This window comes from Prionailurus bengalensis, chromosome A2 (genome assembly GCF_016509475.1).
Source record: "Prionailurus bengalensis isolate Pbe53 chromosome A2, Fcat_Pben_1.1_paternal_pri, whole genome shotgun sequence".
Classification (NCBI taxonomy): Eukaryota; Metazoa; Chordata; class Mammalia; order Carnivora; family Felidae; genus Prionailurus; species Prionailurus bengalensis.
The window spans coordinates 51,529,728-51,549,535 of NC_057348.1; the positions used below are offsets into that span (position 1 = coordinate 51,529,728).

Below are 19,808 nucleotides of genomic sequence, written 5' to 3' on the forward strand. Positions count from 1 at the left end.
TTATTTTTGGGACAGAGAGAGACAGAGCATGAACGGGGGAGGGTCAGAGAGAGAGGGAGACACAGAATCGGAAACAGGCTCCAGGCTCTGAGCCATCAGCCCAGAGCCTGACGCGGGGCTCGAACTCACGGATCGCGAGATCGTGACCTGGCTGAAGTCGGACGCTTAACCGACTGCGCCACCCAGGCACCCCATAAAAATGTTTATTTATTTTTGAAGGAAAGAGAGACAGAGCATGAGCCGGGTGGGGGGTGGGGGTGTGTGCGCAGAGAGAGAGGGAGACGCCGAATCTGAAACGGGCTCCAGTCTGAGCTGTCAGGGCAGATCCCAACATGGGGCTCGAACTCACAAACCACGAGATCATGACCTGAGCTGCAGTTGGTCACTTAACCGACTGAGCCACCCAACGCCCCATGTCCTTTTTTCCTCAGAGGCATTGCCAGCACCTAGAACAGTGTCTAGCACATAGTAGCTGTTCAATGAACACTAACCGTTATTATGATAAAGTCTATCTTGTCTACCCTATTTAACTCGCTCTCAATTCCTAATTCCCTTAACCAACTTTCCTTTTTCTTTTTTGCAATAGCACTTACTACCTTTTAACACACCTCATAACTTATTTATTACATACTTTTATTACTTATCATTAGTTTTCTTCTCCCACCATCTAGGTTTTAAGTCCCATGAAAGTAAGGAAGTTTGTAGATTTTCTCCAATCCTGTATCTCCAATACCTTGAACAGTGCCTGGCATATAGTAGGTAATTAACAGAATATTTGTTGAATGAATTCTATGTGGCGGAGCGCCCAAAACACTGGGACTGGAGTCAGAAGTCCTCCTGGGACTGCCACTGAAGTCCTCGTGTGTCCTTAAACGCGTTCCCGCCCCACGTCGCCAGTCAGTCCAGCCGGCGGGGCGGGTGTCGCGCCGCGAGTGGCCGCTGGGGGCGGTGGTGTCAAGCTCCCGGCCCGCCCACTTCCCCGGAGGAGGTGGCTGGCTGGCTGGCTGGGACCCGCCCACCCCCAGAGTAGAGAAGCCCCGGGTCCCCGCGGGGCTGCCCCAGTTGCCGGCGAGCCTGCCCGCCGGCCTCCGGAGCCCAGCCATGTCCTGCTACATCTACCAGCTGCCCGCCTGGGTACTGGACGACCTGTGCCGCAACATGGACACGCTCAGCGAGTGGGACTGGATGCAGTTCGGTGAGTGGGTTCCCCCTGGCGACCCCGCCACCAAGCCCCCTGCTCACCCCTGTTTAAGTGGGTCCCGAACCGAGGGGCTCTTTGTGCGGCCGTTCCGGGCCGGAGCCTCATCGTGTATCCTCAGCTGGCCACCACCCCTTATCTGGACACCCCCCACTCCTCACCACTACCACCGGGATTGTCTGGAAGGTGTTAGATGATCTTAGAATATTTCTGTTCATCTGTCGCTGAATAATGACCGGCTCGACTTTGCTGTTTACGGTAAAGCTTATCCTAATAGCTCTGTCAGCAATTACTGTGCGCTTACTGTGCGTCCCGCCCGGATGCAGGCACTGACACGGATTATGTCATTGAATTCCCACAAGGGCCTATAAAGTGCATGTTTCTCTTACACCTTTTTACAGACGTGGAGACAGATTGAGAGAGTGATGGAGTAAATTGCCTACGGGCATGGCGTTGCTAAACGGTTGCTAAACTCCTTGGTGTGTTTGTTTGTTTGAGCTTGGTAATAGGCAGAGAGGGCCTGGCATCTGGGGCGGGGCGGGGGGGACGCTGCGCGCCTCAGGTCCTCCGATTCCCAAGCAGAGGTCTGCATTCCAGGCTCCACCTCCTTCCAGCTGGTGACTTTGGACAAGTTGCTTCACTTCTCTGAGCCTCAGCTTCTTAATCTGTAAACTGGAGGTTCTTGTGAGTAATGAAAATTACGCAAAGGCACCTGACACTTAAGTGTCAGATTCTTGTACGTAATAAGGAAGTATTAATAATTATTATGTTTGTGTTTGAAGTCATTGTAACTGGTACCACTTTATTTTTAAAATAATCTCTATATTTTCTTTAAAAAAAATTTTTTTTAACGTTTGTTCATTTTTGAGAGAGAGTGAGTGAGAGCGAGCCCTAGTGGGGGAGGGGCAGAGAGAGGGAGACAGAATCTGAAGCAGGCTCCAGGCTCGGAGCTGTCAGCACAGTGCTGGATGCGGGGCTCGAACTCACGCTTAACTGACTTAGCCACCTAGGTTTCCCTAAAATGATCTCTGTATTTTCTTTCGAACTTAGATTATGATATGTACCATTTATACAAGAGTGTATGATATATGCACAGTTGAAAGAATAGTAATAAAATGAACGTGTTTTTGTTATCCATCAGTTTGAGCAAATAATATACCTTTTAACCTAGTGATTCTCAACCAGAGGCGATTTTGCCCCCTCGGAAACACATGTCTGGACATTTTTGGTTGTCACAGCTGGGGGCATGCAGTGAGTAAAAGCCAGGGGTGTTGCTAACCACCCTACAATGCACAGGACAGCCCCCTCCACGTAGGATTATCAGGTCCAAAGTGTCAATAGTGCTCAGATTCAGAAACCCCGTTTTCAACCAGTAACAAAAATAATACACGCTTATTGAAAAATAGCGTGGCAAACAAAGATTAGCTCAAATTCCACTACTCAGGGATAACCATTCTTATTTGGATGCTAATATAATAATGATAATAAACAGCAACAACTTTTGCTGCCTACTTCCTATGTGCTAGCAGAGTGCTATGTGATTTATACCTTCTAGTATATAATAATAAATTTACTTATGTGCATGCATTTTTCAAAAATTGTATCGTTTTGTACATTCTAATAGCATGCTTTTTTAACTTAAAATGTTCAGGTATTTCTCCTTGCCAAGCAATGTTCCTTAGCAACATGGATTTAGGTTTTATTTTTAGCTTGTATTTTTGTTAACTATTTTTAATGGAAAAAGCGACGCATGCATTTATAAAAGTAAATAATACATCAGGGGTGGGGAGGAAGGTAAATGTCTTTCTTCTTCCGGGTCTTCAGTCTCAGTCCTCTCCCCAGAGGCGGTCACTGCTAACATGTCAGGACACCTCTGAGAAAGTCAGGACACCACCTGATCTTCTAGACTGTTCCTTTGTTCCAATGACCTGTGACTTATCTACTTTGAATGTTTCCTGGGCAGTGGACAAATTTTGTATAAGAGACTCCCTCTAGGTTTTTTTTTTTTTTTTTTTTCATGTCGGCCTTGACTGTAAACACCAGAGGAACTTCTGTTCCTAAGATATTTAAAAGGTACACCTGTGGCTTTTTTTTTTTTATTAAAGTTTATTTATTCTGAGAGAGAGAGAGTGAGCAGGGGAGGGGCAGACAGAGAGGGAGAGAGTCCCAAGTAGGCTCCTCACTGGCAGTGCAGTGCCTGATGTGGGGCTGGAACTCACAAACCGTGAGATCATGACCTGAGCCAAGATCAAGAGTCAGACACTTAACCAACTGAGCCACCCAGGTGCCCCTAACACCTGTGGCCCTTTAAAAGCACTTTATGGGGCGCCTGGGTGGCGCAGTCGGTTAAGCGTCCGACTTCAGCCAGGTCACGATCTCGCGGTCCGTGAGTTCGAGCCCCACGTCAGGCTCTGGGCTGATGGCTCGGAGCCTGGAGCCTGTTTCCGATTCTGTGTCTCCCTCTCTCTCTGCCCCTCCCCCGTTCATGCTCTGTCTCTCTCTGTCCCAAAAATAAATAAACGCTGAAAAAAAAATTAAAAAAAAAATAAAAGCACTTTATGAGATATAATCCATATGCCATACAATTCACCCATCTAAAGTGTATAATTCAATGGTGTTTAATATATAGAGAGAGTTGCATATCCATCTCGACAGTTAATCTTAGAACATTTTCGTTGCCCCCAAAAGAAACCCTATGCCCCTTAATTGTCAACCCCAGGATTCCCACCACATACCACTCATTTTCCTCAGCTTTGGGCATTACCTATTCTGGACATTTCATAGAAACGTGTAGTCTTTGGTGACTGGCTTCTTTCATATAGCATTAGTGTTCAAGATTCATCTCTGTTGTACCATGTATCAGTGCTTCATTTCTTTTTATTGCTGAATAATGTTGCACAATTTATTATCCATTCACCAGTTAATGGGGTTAACATTTGGGTCCTTTCCACTTTTTGGCTGTTTTGAATAATGCTCTTGTGCATACTTGTGTACAAGTTTTTATGTAGATATATGTTTTCATTTCCCTTAGTAGATACGTAGGAGTGGAATTACTGAGTCATATGGTAACTTTATATTTAACGTTTTGAGGAAGTGCCAGACTGTTTTCGATATTGTCTGCACTATTTTACAGTCCCTCCACCCGTGTACGAAGGTCCAGTTTCTCCATATCCTCCCCAACACTTGTTATTATCTGTCTTTTCACTGCTACCCATCCGAGCAGGTGTGAATGTAATTGTAATTTTGATTTGCATTTCTCTAATGACTAGTGATGCTGAGTATCTTTTTATGTACTTGTTGGCCCTCTGTACATCCTCTTTGGGGAATACCTCTGATTTTTTAGACCCTGGAGACACCAGAATTGCTCAAAGTCTTCAAAGACTTTCAATTGTGATTTAGGATATAATCCGAGCTCTACCAGACTTTCCCGATCTGTCACAATCTGACCCCCACTGACTTCTGACCTCTTCTCCTTCCACACTTGCTCTTGCTTGCCCTGCTTTCAGCCACATCAGCCTCCCTGGTCCAGGCTCAGGGCCTCTGTACTTGCTGTTGCCTCTGCCTGGGACATTCCTCCCCCAGTGTTCACCATGGCTGCTTAGTTCCCTCTTGCCGCTGTAACGAATTACCACAAATTTAATGGCTTGAAAACAACACACATTTATCATGTTACAATTCTGGAGGTCACAAGTCCTAAAATCAAGGTGTTGGCAGGGTTGCATTCTTCCTGGATGCTCTAGAGGAGAATTCATTTTCTTGCCCAAATGTATCAGCTTCTAGAAGGCTGCCTGCTTACGTTGGCTCGTGGCCTCTCCCTCCACCTTCAAAGCCAACAGCAAAGCATCTTCAAATCTCTCTCTGATGTCTGCTTCTGTTGCTATATCTTCTCTGAATCAGACACTGCTGCCTCCCCCTTGTAAGGACCCTTGTGATTACATTAGGTCCACTCTGATCATTCAGATAATCCCATCTCAGAACCCTTAATGTGAGCCCATCTGCAAAGTCACTTTTGTCACTCAAGGTGGTTTTGGGGTTTAGGATACTGACATCTTTGGAGGACCATAGCCCTTCTGGTCTCAGTTCATACTTCACCTTATTCCAGAGGCCCACCCTGCCCCCCTATTACTCTGTACCACCACTGTGTTTTATTTCCTCTGTTCCACTTAACATACTTTGATATTACCTCATTCCTTATTTATTTATGTGTCTCTCTCCCTGGAGAATGTAAGCACCATGAGTGCAGAGACCTCACCCATCTGGTTCACTCCTGTATTCCCAGAGTCTAGGACAGCACCTGGCCAGTGGGCAGCCATTCAACAGCCACTTGAACAAATGATGAGCTGAAGGATGTAGGAATGGCAAGGACGGGGTGGGTGTGTACTTTTTACCCCACTGAATTGGCTTTGGCCCATGGTCAACCAGCTCTCCATGTTGGCATGGGGCTTGCTGGGCTGGGAGCTAGCCATGTTGCCCGTTTAGCTGCTCCTTGCCAGATCACAGTATTGTCTGGCTTCCTCTTCATCAGCACTAGTGATCGCCATTGTCCTTCCATTGCTAAAGAGTCTTTGCTTCTGTGAGTCATTTAGAAGAGAAAAGAGGGGTACTTGGGTAGCTCAGTCAGTTAAGCATTTGACTCTTGGTTTTGGCTCAGGTCATGATCTCCTGGTTTGTGAGTTCAAGCCCCGCAATGGGCTCTGCACTGACTGTGCAGGGCCTGCTTGGGATTCTCTCTCTCTCTCTCTCTCTCTCTTTCTTTCTGTCTCTCAGAATAAATAAATAATAAACTTAAAAAAAAGAAAAGAAAAGAAAAGAAAAGATAGTCCCTTAGGGCAGATTGTGGTACTGGGGGGTATGTGGGGTGGGAAGATCCTTTGTCAGGTGATTTAGAAAATCACATGGCCACATATGCGTGCTCTTTGGATTTGGCAACTGTTGGGAGACATTGTGGCTGCTTCCTGTTCATTTCCCTATGATTACAGTGGCATCCATTTTTTGTCTTAGGGGAAGACAGGCTTCTTACAGCGTCACCCACCCAGGTGTTTTCCAAAGGGCCCGAGGGCAGGAGTTGCTTTGTTGGACTGCTCTGCATCTTGCTCAGTCATGCATGTGCTAGCCTTTGTGCATCGCCCTGCTTTGTCCCGGTCTAGCTGTGTGATTTTGGGCAAGTGACTGCCTCTCTCTCTGAGCCTTCTGTTTCCTCATCTACAAAATGGGAGTGAGTTGCTGAGATGCTTAGAGGACATGTTAGGGTCTTTCGTGTTTTCTCCTTCTCTTAGCCATGGAGGAGTCCCATTAATCCTGACAAGGGTCATTTGACCCTACATCACTTCCCACTGGCCAGGAATCATTTCAGGAGGCTATGTCGTATCTGTTTCAGAGGGCTTTGAGCATGAGGCAAGGCTTACTACTCTCAGGTGAACGAACTCCTGCAGGATTCAGGGACTCAGATCCGGTGGGATGGTCCCACGTGGTCTTAACCGCAGGGAACAAAACCAGGTTTTCATAGAACGTAGATGGCTTAATAATTACAGTTAACACTTATATCATACTTTCTATGTATGAAGCATTAGTCCAAGTACCTCTGTATATATGACTAATCTGATCCTTGCAACAGCTTCTGAGGCAGGTGCTATTGTTATCCTCATTTGCAGATGAGGAAACTGAGGCACAGGAAGAGGTGAAGGTCCTTCCTAAGTAGCAGAATAGGATTTTGAACCCTGGCCTCAAAATCCAAAATCTAGGCCCTGAACCACCCCTGTCCTGTCCTGCTTATATAAATATGTATTTTTATATCTGTAGAAAAGTTTGGAAGATTAGAAGTAAAAGTATGACCAGTGTGGGATGATCACAGAGACTTTGATTTCATCCTGTTAGCCAATAATGACCAAGTATTTCTTGTGTGTGCTGACAAAAGAGCTGGGAACTTAGCAGGGCCCTCAGTGCTGACTCATTCCCCCAAGATCTCTATCTTGCCTTGACCCTGTTTCAAGGGCCTGGTTAGACGTTGATAGGTTAATGCGTTAAGAATTGTCACTTTCATGCAAATGTGCTTTCATGGAAATGTTCAAAGTGCAAGGCACCTCAGGGCTGAGTTCCTGTTTCTCTTGTGTTGCCTGTAAGGAAAGCGCACCCCACAAAGGTGTGGTGGAACACCACACCAGGGTTTCTGTTTTCCCACTACCTCTGAAGAGTGCGAGGCGTGGTGTGCCGGTGAACAGGTGAATAGCCGGGTGCATAGGGAAGGGGGCAGGGAGAGGTGTTGGGGAGGTGTTCCTTCCTCTTCCCTCCCCTCTTTTCTCTCAGCTTCTAGAAGCAGCCCCTGACCCTGCTGACATCATTTCCCACTGACCAGGAATCTGGCCTGGGGTTTCCAGTGACTAAAGTTGCAACTGAGAACTTTCCATCCCCTAACAGGCTTTCTCTCTGCAGAAAGATTGAGGCTGTCTCAGTCTTTCCCATTCCTCCAGAGGGAGGGGATTGTGCAATGTGATCATGTCACTCCCTGGCTCTGAGGTCTTCTGTAGGTAGTGTCTGTGGCTCTTAGGATCAAGTCCAAACTCTATATAGCCCGGCCTTCGAGGCCTTTAATGTAGTCCTGAGTTTTATCTCTTGCCTCCCCTTCCCCACTCAGTTCACTTATGTTTGTATTTTTCAAACAGAAATCTCCATGGGCTTCTGGTTTATTCACCACGGTATCTCTACAGCTTGTCACAGGCTTGGAGCACAGAAGTGCTCAGTGATGTTTTGCCGAATGAATGAACGAATGAATGAACAACTTGATGTTTATATGCATTCCTGTTCCATGATTTCTGAAAATCTGGAACTGAAGCGTGATTATTTTATTCCTAAGTAGGACAAAAAAAGCCTCCTTCACTTTAGTAAACTCAGTGGAATACATGTGACCATTCAAAATGCCATTTAGGAAGAGTTTGTAACAACTCGGAAAATGCTGATGGTGTAATGATAGTAAATGAGAGCAGGATGCAAAATCTTACAGTCCAGCAACAGTGCATCTAGAACCGCTCCTGTGTGGAGGGGAGGGGAGAGGAGAGTTTTGGAAAGAGAAAGTACCCTAGTGGGATGCTGTGTAACATGTTATATTGGTGTTTTTCTCCCCTTTTTTTCCCAAGTTTTCTTTAGTGAACACCATTAATTTTATCATGAAAAATGGAAAGCAGGAATACTTTATATTTAGTATTGCCAGCAGCAGCCACCTGCAAATTTTGTAGTGTTTCTGAGTTGGCAATGTGCTTTTAGATGCATGAGCTCTCTTTTTTTTTATTTTATTAAAAAAATTTTTTTAATGTTTATTTTATTTTTGAGAGAGACAGAGTTCCAGTGGGGGAGGGGCAGAGAGAGAGGGAGACACAGAATCTGAAGTAGGCTCCAGGCTCTGAGCTGTCAGCACAGAGCCTGATATGGGGCTCGAACCCATAAACCATGAGATTGTGACCTGAGCTGAAATTGGATGCTTAACTGACTGAGCCACCCAGGCGCCCCTAGATGCATGGTCCTTCTTGATGCCTGTAACAGTTCTATGAGGATGCTGGGCCATGGGTTCATTTGTTCCTTGGTTCTTTCATTCGTTCATTCATTCATTCATTCATTCATTCATTATTCCCCCTCCCTTGCTGCCAAGGCTAGGACTTAGGGGTGAGGAGAATGAGATGCCCAGGGCAAAATTTAAGGAGGCACCTACTTTCCAGCTACTTCTCTAGCTTCTGAGATCAGCCCTGAGAGTGAGCTTTTGCCCCTGAGTGCCTTAAGTTTTGCTGCTGAGTGCCGCCTTTGCCTCACCTTGGTCCTGGTCTTGCCCCCACTCTGTACCAGGTGCTGTTCTCTGCTCTGGGGATCTAACAGTGGATGGAACAGATAAAACTCCCTGTCTACATGGAGCTTCTGTTCTAGGAGGGGAGGCAAGAGAAGTTCTATTACCTGCCCCCTCTTACAGTTGAGGAAGCTGAGGCTCCTACCAGTGAGGTGACTTGCCCATAACGGACAAGCAGCTAAAGCTCAAGGTCGCCCCTGACCCTCTCCTCCAGTGGGCTCTCTCCTAAGTTTTGTGTGGCTGTGAAGTTGATATTTACAATGAGGTGTCGAAGTGCCAGTCCCATGGGTGTCAGGTGGACTCAGTGCTACAACTCGAGCTGCCTATGGATCCCAGCTACAGGTAGAATTTCAGGTGTGAAGGGGAGCGAGTGAGAAGCTACTGCGGACAAAGGCCGCTAGCCTGGTGACCCTCTGGTGGAAGTACTGCCTTTCTGACGCTGAGATGGCCTCTCGCTTGCCTTCCAGCCTCGTATGTGATCACAGACCTGACCCAGCTGCGAAAGATCAAGTCGATGGAGCGGGTGCAGGGCGTGAGCATCACGCGGGAGCTTCTGTGGTGGTGGGGGATGCGGCAGGCCACCGTCCAGCAGCTGGTGGACCTTCTGTGCCGCCTGCAGCTCTACCGCGCCGCCCAGATCATTCTGAACTGTGAGTATCCAAGGCGGCCCGCTCAGCCGCCCGCGAGCAGGTTTCCGCAGGAGCCTCACCCTCTGGCCTTGGAACTTTTCTTCACCTTAGAAAAAAAATGTAACTGACAGAATTTACCACCCAACTAAGAAATTACCTCTGGGAGAGCAGTTGGGTGGCCAGGGAACCAGATATTGGAGAGAGACTTTTCTATAAGTTCTTCTGTACCTTTAAAAGTCTGCTTCTCTATTCCAAAAGTACATTTAGAAATAACGATTAAAAAGATAGCTATACATAAAAATCCAAAAGAGTCTACAGTAAAAAATGATTTATGTTGTCATCCTATATTCTCAGTTTTAATTCCCCAAGAAGGTAACCACTATTAACAATGTCATGCCTATCTTACTGGAAGTTTTCTGTGCATTGGCTAACATATATGTGACATCTACAACTACTTTTTTTTAAAGATTTTATTTTTAAAGGAATCTCTACAGCCAACGTGGGACTCAAACCCACAACTCCAAGATCAAGAGTCAGTTGTACACTCCACTGACTGAGCCATCCAGGTGCTCCTGTATTTTGAGTTTTTAAAATGATTTTATTTTATTATTTTTATGTGTATTTTTTAAATGTTTTTTTTGAGAGAGAGAGAGATAGAACAAGCGGGGGAGGGGCAGAGAGAGACATGGGGATAGAGGATCCAGAGCCGGCTCTGTGCTGTCAGCACAGCAGTAAGCCCGACATGGGGCTCGAACTCACTCTCGAACCATGAGATCATGACCTAAGCCAAAGTCAGATGCTCAACTGACTGAGCCACCTAAGTGCCCCTTAAGTTTTGGTTAATGTTTGTACCAATATTACTGGAGCACCTGGGTGGCTTAGTTGGTTAAGCATCCGACTCTTGATTTCGGCTCAGGTTATGATTTCAAGGTGGTAAGATTGAGCCTGCATCAGGCTCTGCACTGAGCGTGGAATCTGCTTAAGTTTCTCTCTCTCTCTCTCTCTCTCTCTCTCTCTCTTTCTCTCCCTCCCTCCTTCTGCCCCTTCCCCGCTTGTGTGTGCTCCCTCTTTCTCTAAAATAAAAACTGGAGAGCCTGGGTGGCTCAGTCAGTTAGGCATCTGATTTTGGCTCAGGTCATGATCTCGCAGTCTGTGGGTTCGAGCCCCATGTTGGGCTCTGTGCTGACAGCTCAGAGCCTGGAGCCTACTTTGGATTCTGTCTCCCCCTCCCTCTGCCCTTCCCCTGCTCACACTTTGTCTGTCTGTCTGTCTCTCTCTCAAAAAGAAAATAAAACATTAAAAAAATAAATAAAAATTTAAAAATTAAAAAAATATCTGGATCAGTATTACCAAATTACCCTCTTACCCGCTATTACAACAGTGGTGGGAATGTATTTAGCAGGTAAAAATCGTTCTCTGCCATGAAGAGATGCTGCAAAATTGAAGTAGAATTATGCCAAGTGCCTTGTGTTCAGCCAATGCTTAGCAGAAGGCAGGTAGGGTCATGGCTACTCCCATCTAGAACCCACCCCTTCTCATGTCTCCAAAAAGACAGTGTGGGGCAGCAAGCCGGTCTTTTATTTTTATTTTTTTTAACGTTTATTTATTTTTGAGACAGAGAGAGACAGAGCATGAACAGGGGAGGGGCAGAGAGAGAGGGAGACACAGAATCCGAAACAGGCTCCAAGCTGTCAGCACAGAGCCCGACGCGGGGCTCGAACTCACGAACCGCGAGATCATGACCTGAGCTGAAGTCGGACGCTTAACCGACTGAGCCACCCAGGCGCCCCAACAAGCCGGTCTTTTAATAGGTACTTTCTGAGCCCCTGCCTAGTGCCTGGTGCTGTCCTAGTTTCTAGACGACAGTGATGGGCAAAGCAACAGGTCCTTTGCCCTCATGGAGGATATAGTCATATGAAGATATAATCAATGGACAGGAAAATAAATAAAAATAATAGGTTGGAGTGAGCAGGCAGGAGAGTCTCCTAGAAGATGTTAGTCATGGAAGGCTAAGAAGTCGGAGAAGGTGAAATTGGAGGGATGGAAAGAAGACAGCCATGTGAAGAGCTGAGGTAAGAGAGCCCAGGGAGAGCACTGGATTTTGAAGGAACCAGCATGAAGCTGGTGTGGGAGTCAAGAGCAGTGCATTCTGAGCCACAGAGACCTGCAGAAGACCCTATGTAGGCTCTGGTGTCGTCCTGTATGGGGCTTTTGGTCTGGGAAGAAGCTGGCTGAATCAATAGACACAGGCTCAACACTTTCCTGACTGCACCTCAGGACTTCTGGAATCATGGAGGGCTTCCAGGAGGAGGGATGGTAGGATCTAGAGCAAAGAGCTGATTGATGGGGGCTTAGAAACCTCCACCCTCAGAGGTGGCAGGAGAATAAGGGACATTGGGGTGGCCCTGCGGGCGAGGGGATCTAGAGATGAAGCCCAAGGCAGGATTTCGGGTACACCACACGGGTAGATCACCTCTTGGGCAGGGAAGGCTAGTGGGACAGTGAGACCATCTCTCGCCCTTAGGCACGTAGTGATTCTTCAGGATTTCGGGTGTCCGGGGACACAGGGCTTCCGCACACCCACCGGATCTTATTAGATGAAGGACCGTTCCTCTGCTGGCAGGATTCTCTGCCTGGGGCAGGTTGTGGGGAAGATCCTGCTTACACAGCAAGCAGTGACACACCAGTGTGGGACTCGGCCTGTTCCCTGCCTCCAGGCCCTAGCAGCGTAATCTCTGAATCAAGAATGGGCACATCTCAAAACATGGCTACCCCCAAACTTCTACAGCCTCTGCCCCTGTCTGGCCAGCCTCCCCCAGCTCACCATCTTCCTCAGACTGGGGAGGGGTGGTCTGCTCAGCCCCCAGACTCCCCAAGCCTTTGGGAACTTCCTGAAACCCCTCCCTACCCTGCCAGCCCTTCTGTCCTGAGAGGGTTCCCTTAAGTCCAGTCAGACAGCATCCTTACCCTCACATCCCCAAGGCCAGGTCCTCATCCGGGTCAGCCGGGGGTGGCTGTGGTTTTATAGGAAGGTGGTCAGGCAGTGTGGCTAAGCCCTATTGTTACATGGGCAGGTCCTCCCTTTCCCTGGGCCTTAGTCCCGCCTTTGTCCAGTGGGGGTGGGCTGGATGCCGTCTGAGCCCCCTCTGGACACTCGTGGTGCCATGGCCCCCATTGTCCCTCAGACCTTGTTGGTTGGTGTGACCGACGCCTGCCCTGTTTAGCCATGCGCAGACCCTGGCTCTGGCTTCTCTGTGTCCCCAGAGCCTGGCACGTGGTGGATATGGAGATACGATTAGCACTATGTCCTCAAATATTTTTCACCTTTTGAGAGATTTAATGGTAAACTCTTAATGGGTTGGAAAAGAGGCAAGGAGGGAAGGGGCCGCTGGAGGTGAGGGGAAATGCCACTGGGTCAAATGCAGTCAGAATCTAGCGGCCCGGGTTTCTCCAGCCTAGCCCACTTCGGGGAGGGGGCCAGTGGGTTGGGGCCCGCACGACACCCTGGTTTTGTCTCTGCTGAGTGGCTGAAACACTACCGGGATGTCCTGAGCCCCGAAAGCAGACAAGTACCAGGCATTGAGACAGGCCTCTGGTTGGACACATCAACTCACCATTGACGTCAAAACCTGACTGTTGACTAATCTTGAACATGTTCTTAACGATTTGAGGTCAACACACAATGTAGTGCCAGATTTAAAGAAGCCACTCACTGCGGCACGACACTTTAAGCTAACTACTGACTGAGCCCTGAGCTGCCTGCTTGCCTCCTCCCAAAAGCCCCTTGAGGTGGGTGCTCTAAGGAGCCCCTTCTCCACCTAAGGAGACTGAGGCCAAGAATGGCTCAGTGACTCCCCCAGGGGCATAATTCTGGTCGTGGGTACAGATGGAGTTCACACCCAGGCGTGTCTGGACCCAACGCCCTCATGCTTAGCATTTCTCACAGAAACTTCACTGAACACAGCATTTGGGCTTCCAGGCAACAGTGATATTTTTTCTGTCAGCCTCTCTTCTGTTTAGAAGTGTACTCAGATCCCCGCTTTCCTGGTCCAGCTGCCCTCAACCTGTCAGGACTGTGGGAGTCTACCTTTGCCCCTCAAACCTCTCCTCTCTCCCCCTTAGCCCCTGAGGAAGAGAGACTAACACTTGTTTCCACATCCACAAATCCCCTCGATGTTCTTCTGACAGTCTGGTTGTGTTTTTACTATTGTTTTACGTCCTCAGGCAGGACACTTCCCCTTTCTATTTTTGTCATTAGTTTAAAAAAGTGTCATAAATCTCTGCCTCTTTTTGGAGGTAAATATAGAGGGCATATTCTATATGTGTGAAGCGTTTTAAGTTTCTGTATTCTGACTAGTCAAAGCCATTTTCCCTTCCCTAATCAGAACTTAGTTAAACCTTATTTTGCATTTGCTTGAGGAAGATTGCTTATGAACTTGATCAGCTGCTTCCGGCAGTTTGAGAACCTGATGTCTGCCTACCACTTCTTAAAGGGCCTCTAGAATAGATTTGATAGAAGCATGCTTGGAAACCGCACACACCAGAGGTCCTAGGTGTAAATTGGCTTCCTTAGAGACTATATTTGTATTTGTATCTCCAGGTGCTATATTTGTATTTAACAGAGGCCTTCTGAAGATTGTATCTGAACTGAAGGGCAGTGTGTGGGGTCCCCTGGGGGACACATTGCATCTAGTCTCTTGAAATCAAGTACTGTGGGTGGTCGCTGTTCTGACTGTGTAGAGACCTGGGTCTGTGGGTCTCTGTCCCTTGATATTTTCTCCACCTTCATTGCCAAGACTGTTGTTATTCTATTTGCCAAACTCCTAACATTAAATGTGATAAGAATTAGAATAGGGGCACCTGGGTTCCTCCAACTGAAGCATCCAGCTTCTGTTCAGGTCCTGATCTCATGGTTCGTGAGTTCAAGCCCCACATTGGGCTGTCTGATGTCAGCATGGAGCCTGCTTTGGATCCTCTGTCCCCTTGTCTCTCTACCCCTCCCCTCCCTCTCAAAAATAAATAAACATTTTAAAAAATGCCTTAAAAAAAGAATTAGAATACATTAGTACAGAAGGCTTACCACCCAACTGCCCATTCCTCTAGCAAATTTGTTTTCCAGCGTCAACCCCTTTTTATTCTCTGAGCCATCTCTTGGTGGTTGTCTGTATTAACATTTCTGGTTCACTGCTGTTACTAAGGGCAGACTCCAGTACTCAAATAAGGTGCATGCCTAACTTGCCACCCAAGCTGTCAGCCAGGACCTAGTCACATGATAGCACCTAGTTGCAGGGGAGACTTGGGGAATGTAATCTGTAGCTGGGAGGTTGTGTGCATAACTAAAGCTTCTATTACTCTAGAGGAGGAGGGAATAAATATTGGAGGGTCAGCAGTCTCCCTAGAATTTTCCCCTTTGGGCTACCCAAATATCCATTTATACCTGTCTTCCCACAACTAAAACGTGCTCACCCCTTCCCCAAGAGAGACAGGACCGAGGCCCTAATCAGTTTCTTCCTTTAGCTCAAGGCCCAGGATCTGTGGGTGATGTGTAGTCTTCGGGATCAGCCCCCAGTGGTCCAGAACCTCTCCACCAAAGAGAAGTTACCTGCTCCCCTTCCCCCAGCACACTCAGAGCCCAGTGGTGGTATCTGCACAGGGAGCCACGCTCACAACTGTCCCGTTTGAAATGAGAAACACGCTGTGGTCACTGATCTGTAGCAGTAGACATCTGGCAGAGCAGCAGGTGTAAAGGTCCAACCCGGCCAAGGGAAGTAAGTTTTTGGCTTGATTCATCTGCACCCCTTGTTCTTCTTGGTAGATCAGGGGTTCTCACTGCGCCAGACCTCCAGGCATCAGCATCACCTTGACCTTGTTAGGAATGCAAATTCTGGGGTCTCACCTCATCTTCAGATTCAGAAACTCCAGGGGTGGGGTCTGGGTCTATGTTTTACAAAGGGGTGAGGGATGGGGGCAGGAACTGGGGGGAGCTTCCCTGTTCATTATTCCCTGTGGCCTCATCTGAAGTGGGAAGTGAGAAAGGTCTGCCCTTAGGGAGGGCCACTTGGCTTGCACAGCCCGCTTCCTGTTGGTCTGGGAAGTGTAGTTTTTAGCCAGGCAATCATATGTCTAGCTAAAACTTCTAGAATGTGTGAAGACAAGGGGAATGGGCATTCTCTGCCTTATTAGTACTGTCTCTAAATAATGTGTTTATACTGACCCTTTCATATTTACTTTTATTTTTATTTTTTTAATTAAAAAATTTTTTAATGTGTATTTATTTTTGAGAGAGGGAGAAAGACAGTGCAAGCAGAGGAGGGGCAGAGAGAGAGGGAGACACAGAATCCGAAGCAGGGTCCAGGCTCTGAGCTGTCAGCACGGAGCCTGACGCAGGGCTCAAACTCATGAACTACGAGGTCATGATCTGAGCTAAAGCCAGATGTTTAACCAACTGAGCCACCCAGTTGCCCCTAATTTTTTAAGTTTTCTTTATGTATTTTGAGAGAAAGAGAGTGTGGGCACACAAGCAGGGAAGGGGCACAGAGAGAGGGAGAGAGAATTCCAGGCAGGCTCTGCACTGTCCACACAGATCCTGATGCAGGGCTTGAACTCAAGAACTGTGAGATCACGACCTAAGCTGAGACCAAGAGTTGGATGCTTTACCTACTGAGCTACCCAGAGGCCCCTCATATTTATTTTTAAATGCAACATACAAACTTTATTTTATTCTTTTTAAATGCAGCATGCAAACTTTTAAAAAAAGAATTTATTTTTAAGTAATTTCCACATCCAACATGGGGCTCGAACTTAAAACCCCAAGATCAAGAGTAGCACATTCTACCACCTGAGCCAGCCAGGTACCCCTAAACTTTATTTTTTTAAAATTCAGCGTATAAACTTAAAAAAAGTTTATTTATTGAGAGAGAGAGGGAATAGAGAGAGAACAAGTGGGGGAAGGCAGAGAGAGAGATGGAGAGAGAGAGAGAGAGAGAGAGAGGGAGAGAGAGAGAGAGAGAGAGAGAGAGAATCCCAAGCAGGCTCCACGCTGTCAGTGCAGAGCCTGATGCAGGACTTGATCTCAAAACTGTGAGATCATGACCTGAGCTGAAATCAAGAGTCGGACCCCTAACCAATTGGGCCACCCAGGTGCCCCACAAACTTTTTTTTTAATGCATCATACAAAGTTTATTTTTTTGTCCTTTTCATATTTATTAATTTAAATATTATCCACTAATTTCCTAGAAGAAGATTTGGCTTATACATAACTTCTCTCCCTTTAAAAAAAATTTTTTTTTTCAATGTGTACTTATTATTGAGAGACAGAGCATGAGCATGGGAGGGTCAGACAGAGGAGGAGACACAGAATTTGAAGCAGGCTCCAGGCTCTGAGCTGTCAGCACAGAGCCCGGCACGGGCTCAAACCCACCAACTGCAAGATCATGACCTGAGCCGAAGTCGCACACCCAACCGACTGAGCCACCCAGGCGTCCCACTTCTCTCCCTTTCTAATACATTTATGTCACAATTTTTAGTTCCTCAGTATATTGCTTTTGTAACATTTAAAGAACATCCTTACATTTCTGGTTCTTTCTTGGTCAGCTCTAGGCAATGCCTATTGATTCCCCACTTTGTGAGATGAAATTGCCCATTTTCTTGCCCTTTCTTACCCTGTTCTGTCCACTTTCACCTCCCAACTTTGGGTGAAGACCAGTTGTAAGTAGTCCTCCATGGATGTTGTTATAGCTCCAGGCTCTGGTAAGCCCACAGGGAAGAGCTGGCTCTTGGGTGAAACCCTAATCTCAGGGTCAGGACAGGCAGGGGAATGCTGTCTGTGTGTCCTGGTTGATAGATGTCTGTGATGGGGAAAGTACTGTGTGCATAGGGCATCTGCAGGGCGAATCATAGTCTAGAGTAGACTTTCCCAAAGCATGGGTCTCAGAAGAGTACTCCAGCCAGATACCCCTGCTGCAAACCAAAAGCTCATGAATAACTAAACTTGGGCAATTCTGTATGCTTTATCAGTGGCCCCTACCTTTGGAGATTCACAATGTAAACCATCATATTAAGGCTCTGATAAGTCCTGTAGCAAAGACCTGCTTAGGCCCATGTTTCCATTTATATTTGATCATGGGACCCCTTTTGATGTGACACTTGGAAATAATCCCACAGAACCAACACACTGTGGGAATCACTCCTCTAAAGAATGGTGACCATGGTGAAATTGCCAGACATTTCAGAGAGGCCTCATGATGGAGAGACCAGGGGATCAGGAGCAGACTTTTATGGTCAGGCTGCATTCAGCATCAGAAGAGTCTGCCCCAGGGGGCCAGGGCTGACCATCACCCTGGGGCTCAAAACATGAAGATCCTACTCCTCAGAGGGACTTTTCCAGACTCTGAGCCTTGGGAGGGGACTATAAGCCAGGCTCCAGAGCCCAAGTTCTAGCATCTTGGGTGCATAGGAACTGGAATACTTTGACAGAGGCCAAAGTATTGGAGCTGTGACTCCCAGCCAAAGACGGATCGACTGTCATCACTGCTGAGCTCTACAGCTGGTTAAATGCCACCAAAGGCAGGCCTAGGAGCTGAGCCTGTTGATGGTGAGGACCAGATGGCTCTAGCTCTGAGGAAAGAGGCTGGAAACCAGCTGTGCCTAGCCCGTGAGATAAAATTCTCCCTCATTCCTCCTCATAGAGAGTTAGGTATGTGGAAGCTGGGCAGGGGTCAGTAATGAACTAAAGAAATATTTGTCAAGTGGCTACAATATGTCAGGCACTAGGGACACAGCAATGAAAATACAGACACGGTCCCAGGCCTCAAGGAGCCTGCAGTCTAGTGTGGGAGACAAATACTAACAGGATGATGACACAGAGACCATAACCAACCACAGTGTGAGTGCTTGGGGAAGTGCATGTGGGGTGATAGTATGAAAGAGGGCAGGATTTGATCTCATCAGGGCAAGCTTCCCTGAGGAAGTGAAAACTGAGCTTCCATTAGAAGGCTAAGTGGACCTAGTGAGTGAGGGACCTCGCAAGCATTTCTAGGCAGAGGGCACAGCACGTGCAAAGGCCTGGAGATGGGAAGGAGTGATGTTTGAGGACTCAGAGGCCGTGGAGGTCTCAGCTAAAGGACATGTGAGTGTGGGTGGGCTGAGCCTACAGAGGGCGCAGGGGGCAGGGTCAGGCCACTCAAGGCCTCACAGGCCATGGTCAAGGGTCGGCTTCCTCAGGGGCAAAGGGAAGATTTTGGAGGGCTTGTCCCTGGGGTGTGCCCATTGTTCTGTCCGCTATGTGGAATAGGGGTTTGTGAGGTTCCGGGTGTGAGAATCTGAGTGGGAGAGCAAGAAGCTTCTGGAATCATTCCTCCTGCTGCCACCGTCTTCTCGGAGTTTTCTTGTGACTTTTGCAATTTTCACGTTTTGTTTTGGTTGTGCAACCTTGACACTTTCTAACTTTTGGTTTGGCATCTCAGCCAAAGTCATTTCCTTCCTGGAGCTGGGCTCTCATTGAATGGGGAATTTTTGGCTGCTGTTTAAAAGGAAACAGAAGAGAATGATCTCTTTCTTTCCAAAAGAGCCCGGGCTGTTGCAAGGGCCGGAAGGGGCTCCTGCATTTGCTCTCTTGGAAGGCTTCCCAGGATCTGCCCGTTTCCAACTGCTAGGGAATAAAAAAAACATGGATAGGATTCAGGGTCACTGGAGAATTGCCCCTGGAGGTTGGCACTGTGTTTGGCCAGGATTCCCCCAGGCCTGGAGTCTGCCCATCTGGGTACTAGTTGTAACTTGTATTTTGCACCTAATATGTGCCAGGCAGGCATCTTCTCTCACAAATCTTATTATCCCCATTTTATAGATGTGGAAACTGAGGCTCAGAGATTGACTAACATGCCCAGAGCCACATTGCTCATAAATAATGGGCTGGGATGGGGACTTACACCCTTACACCCTACTGGGGTAGGTCACTAGATGGTAGGTATCAGGTCTCGCTTTCCCCCTCCGAAAAACAGGTACACACATTGCCCTGTCTATTTTTCTTATAAACTAGGAAACTTCAAAACAAAAGAGTTGGTGAGGTTTTTAAAAAGTTACTGCTGTGTGGCTCAGGACAGATCATCTGACTTTCCTTCCACACACTAGCTATTCCACTGGAATAAAGCAAGGC

The 19,808-nt window shown here is 47.3% G+C and overlaps 1 protein-coding gene across 2 annotated transcripts in view; it reads left to right on the forward strand.

Moving 5' to 3' along the window:
- Positions 1 to 981: 981 nt before the first annotated feature.
- IRAK2 (interleukin 1 receptor associated kinase 2) overlaps positions 982 to 19,808 on the forward strand; it is a 61,912-nt gene continuing 43,085 nt past the window's right edge. The window contains exons 1-2 of one of the 2 annotated variants that reach the window (XM_043588100.1): positions 982 to 1,195; positions 9,494 to 9,676. In XM_043588100.1, the coding sequence (XP_043444035.1) occupies positions 1,102 to 1,195; positions 9,494 to 9,676 (277 nt within the window). In that variant the 5' untranslated portion in view covers positions 982 to 1,101. The remainder of the gene's footprint in view (positions 1,196 to 9,493; positions 9,677 to 19,808) is intronic. The other variant, XM_043588098.1, reaches the window with a different exon arrangement.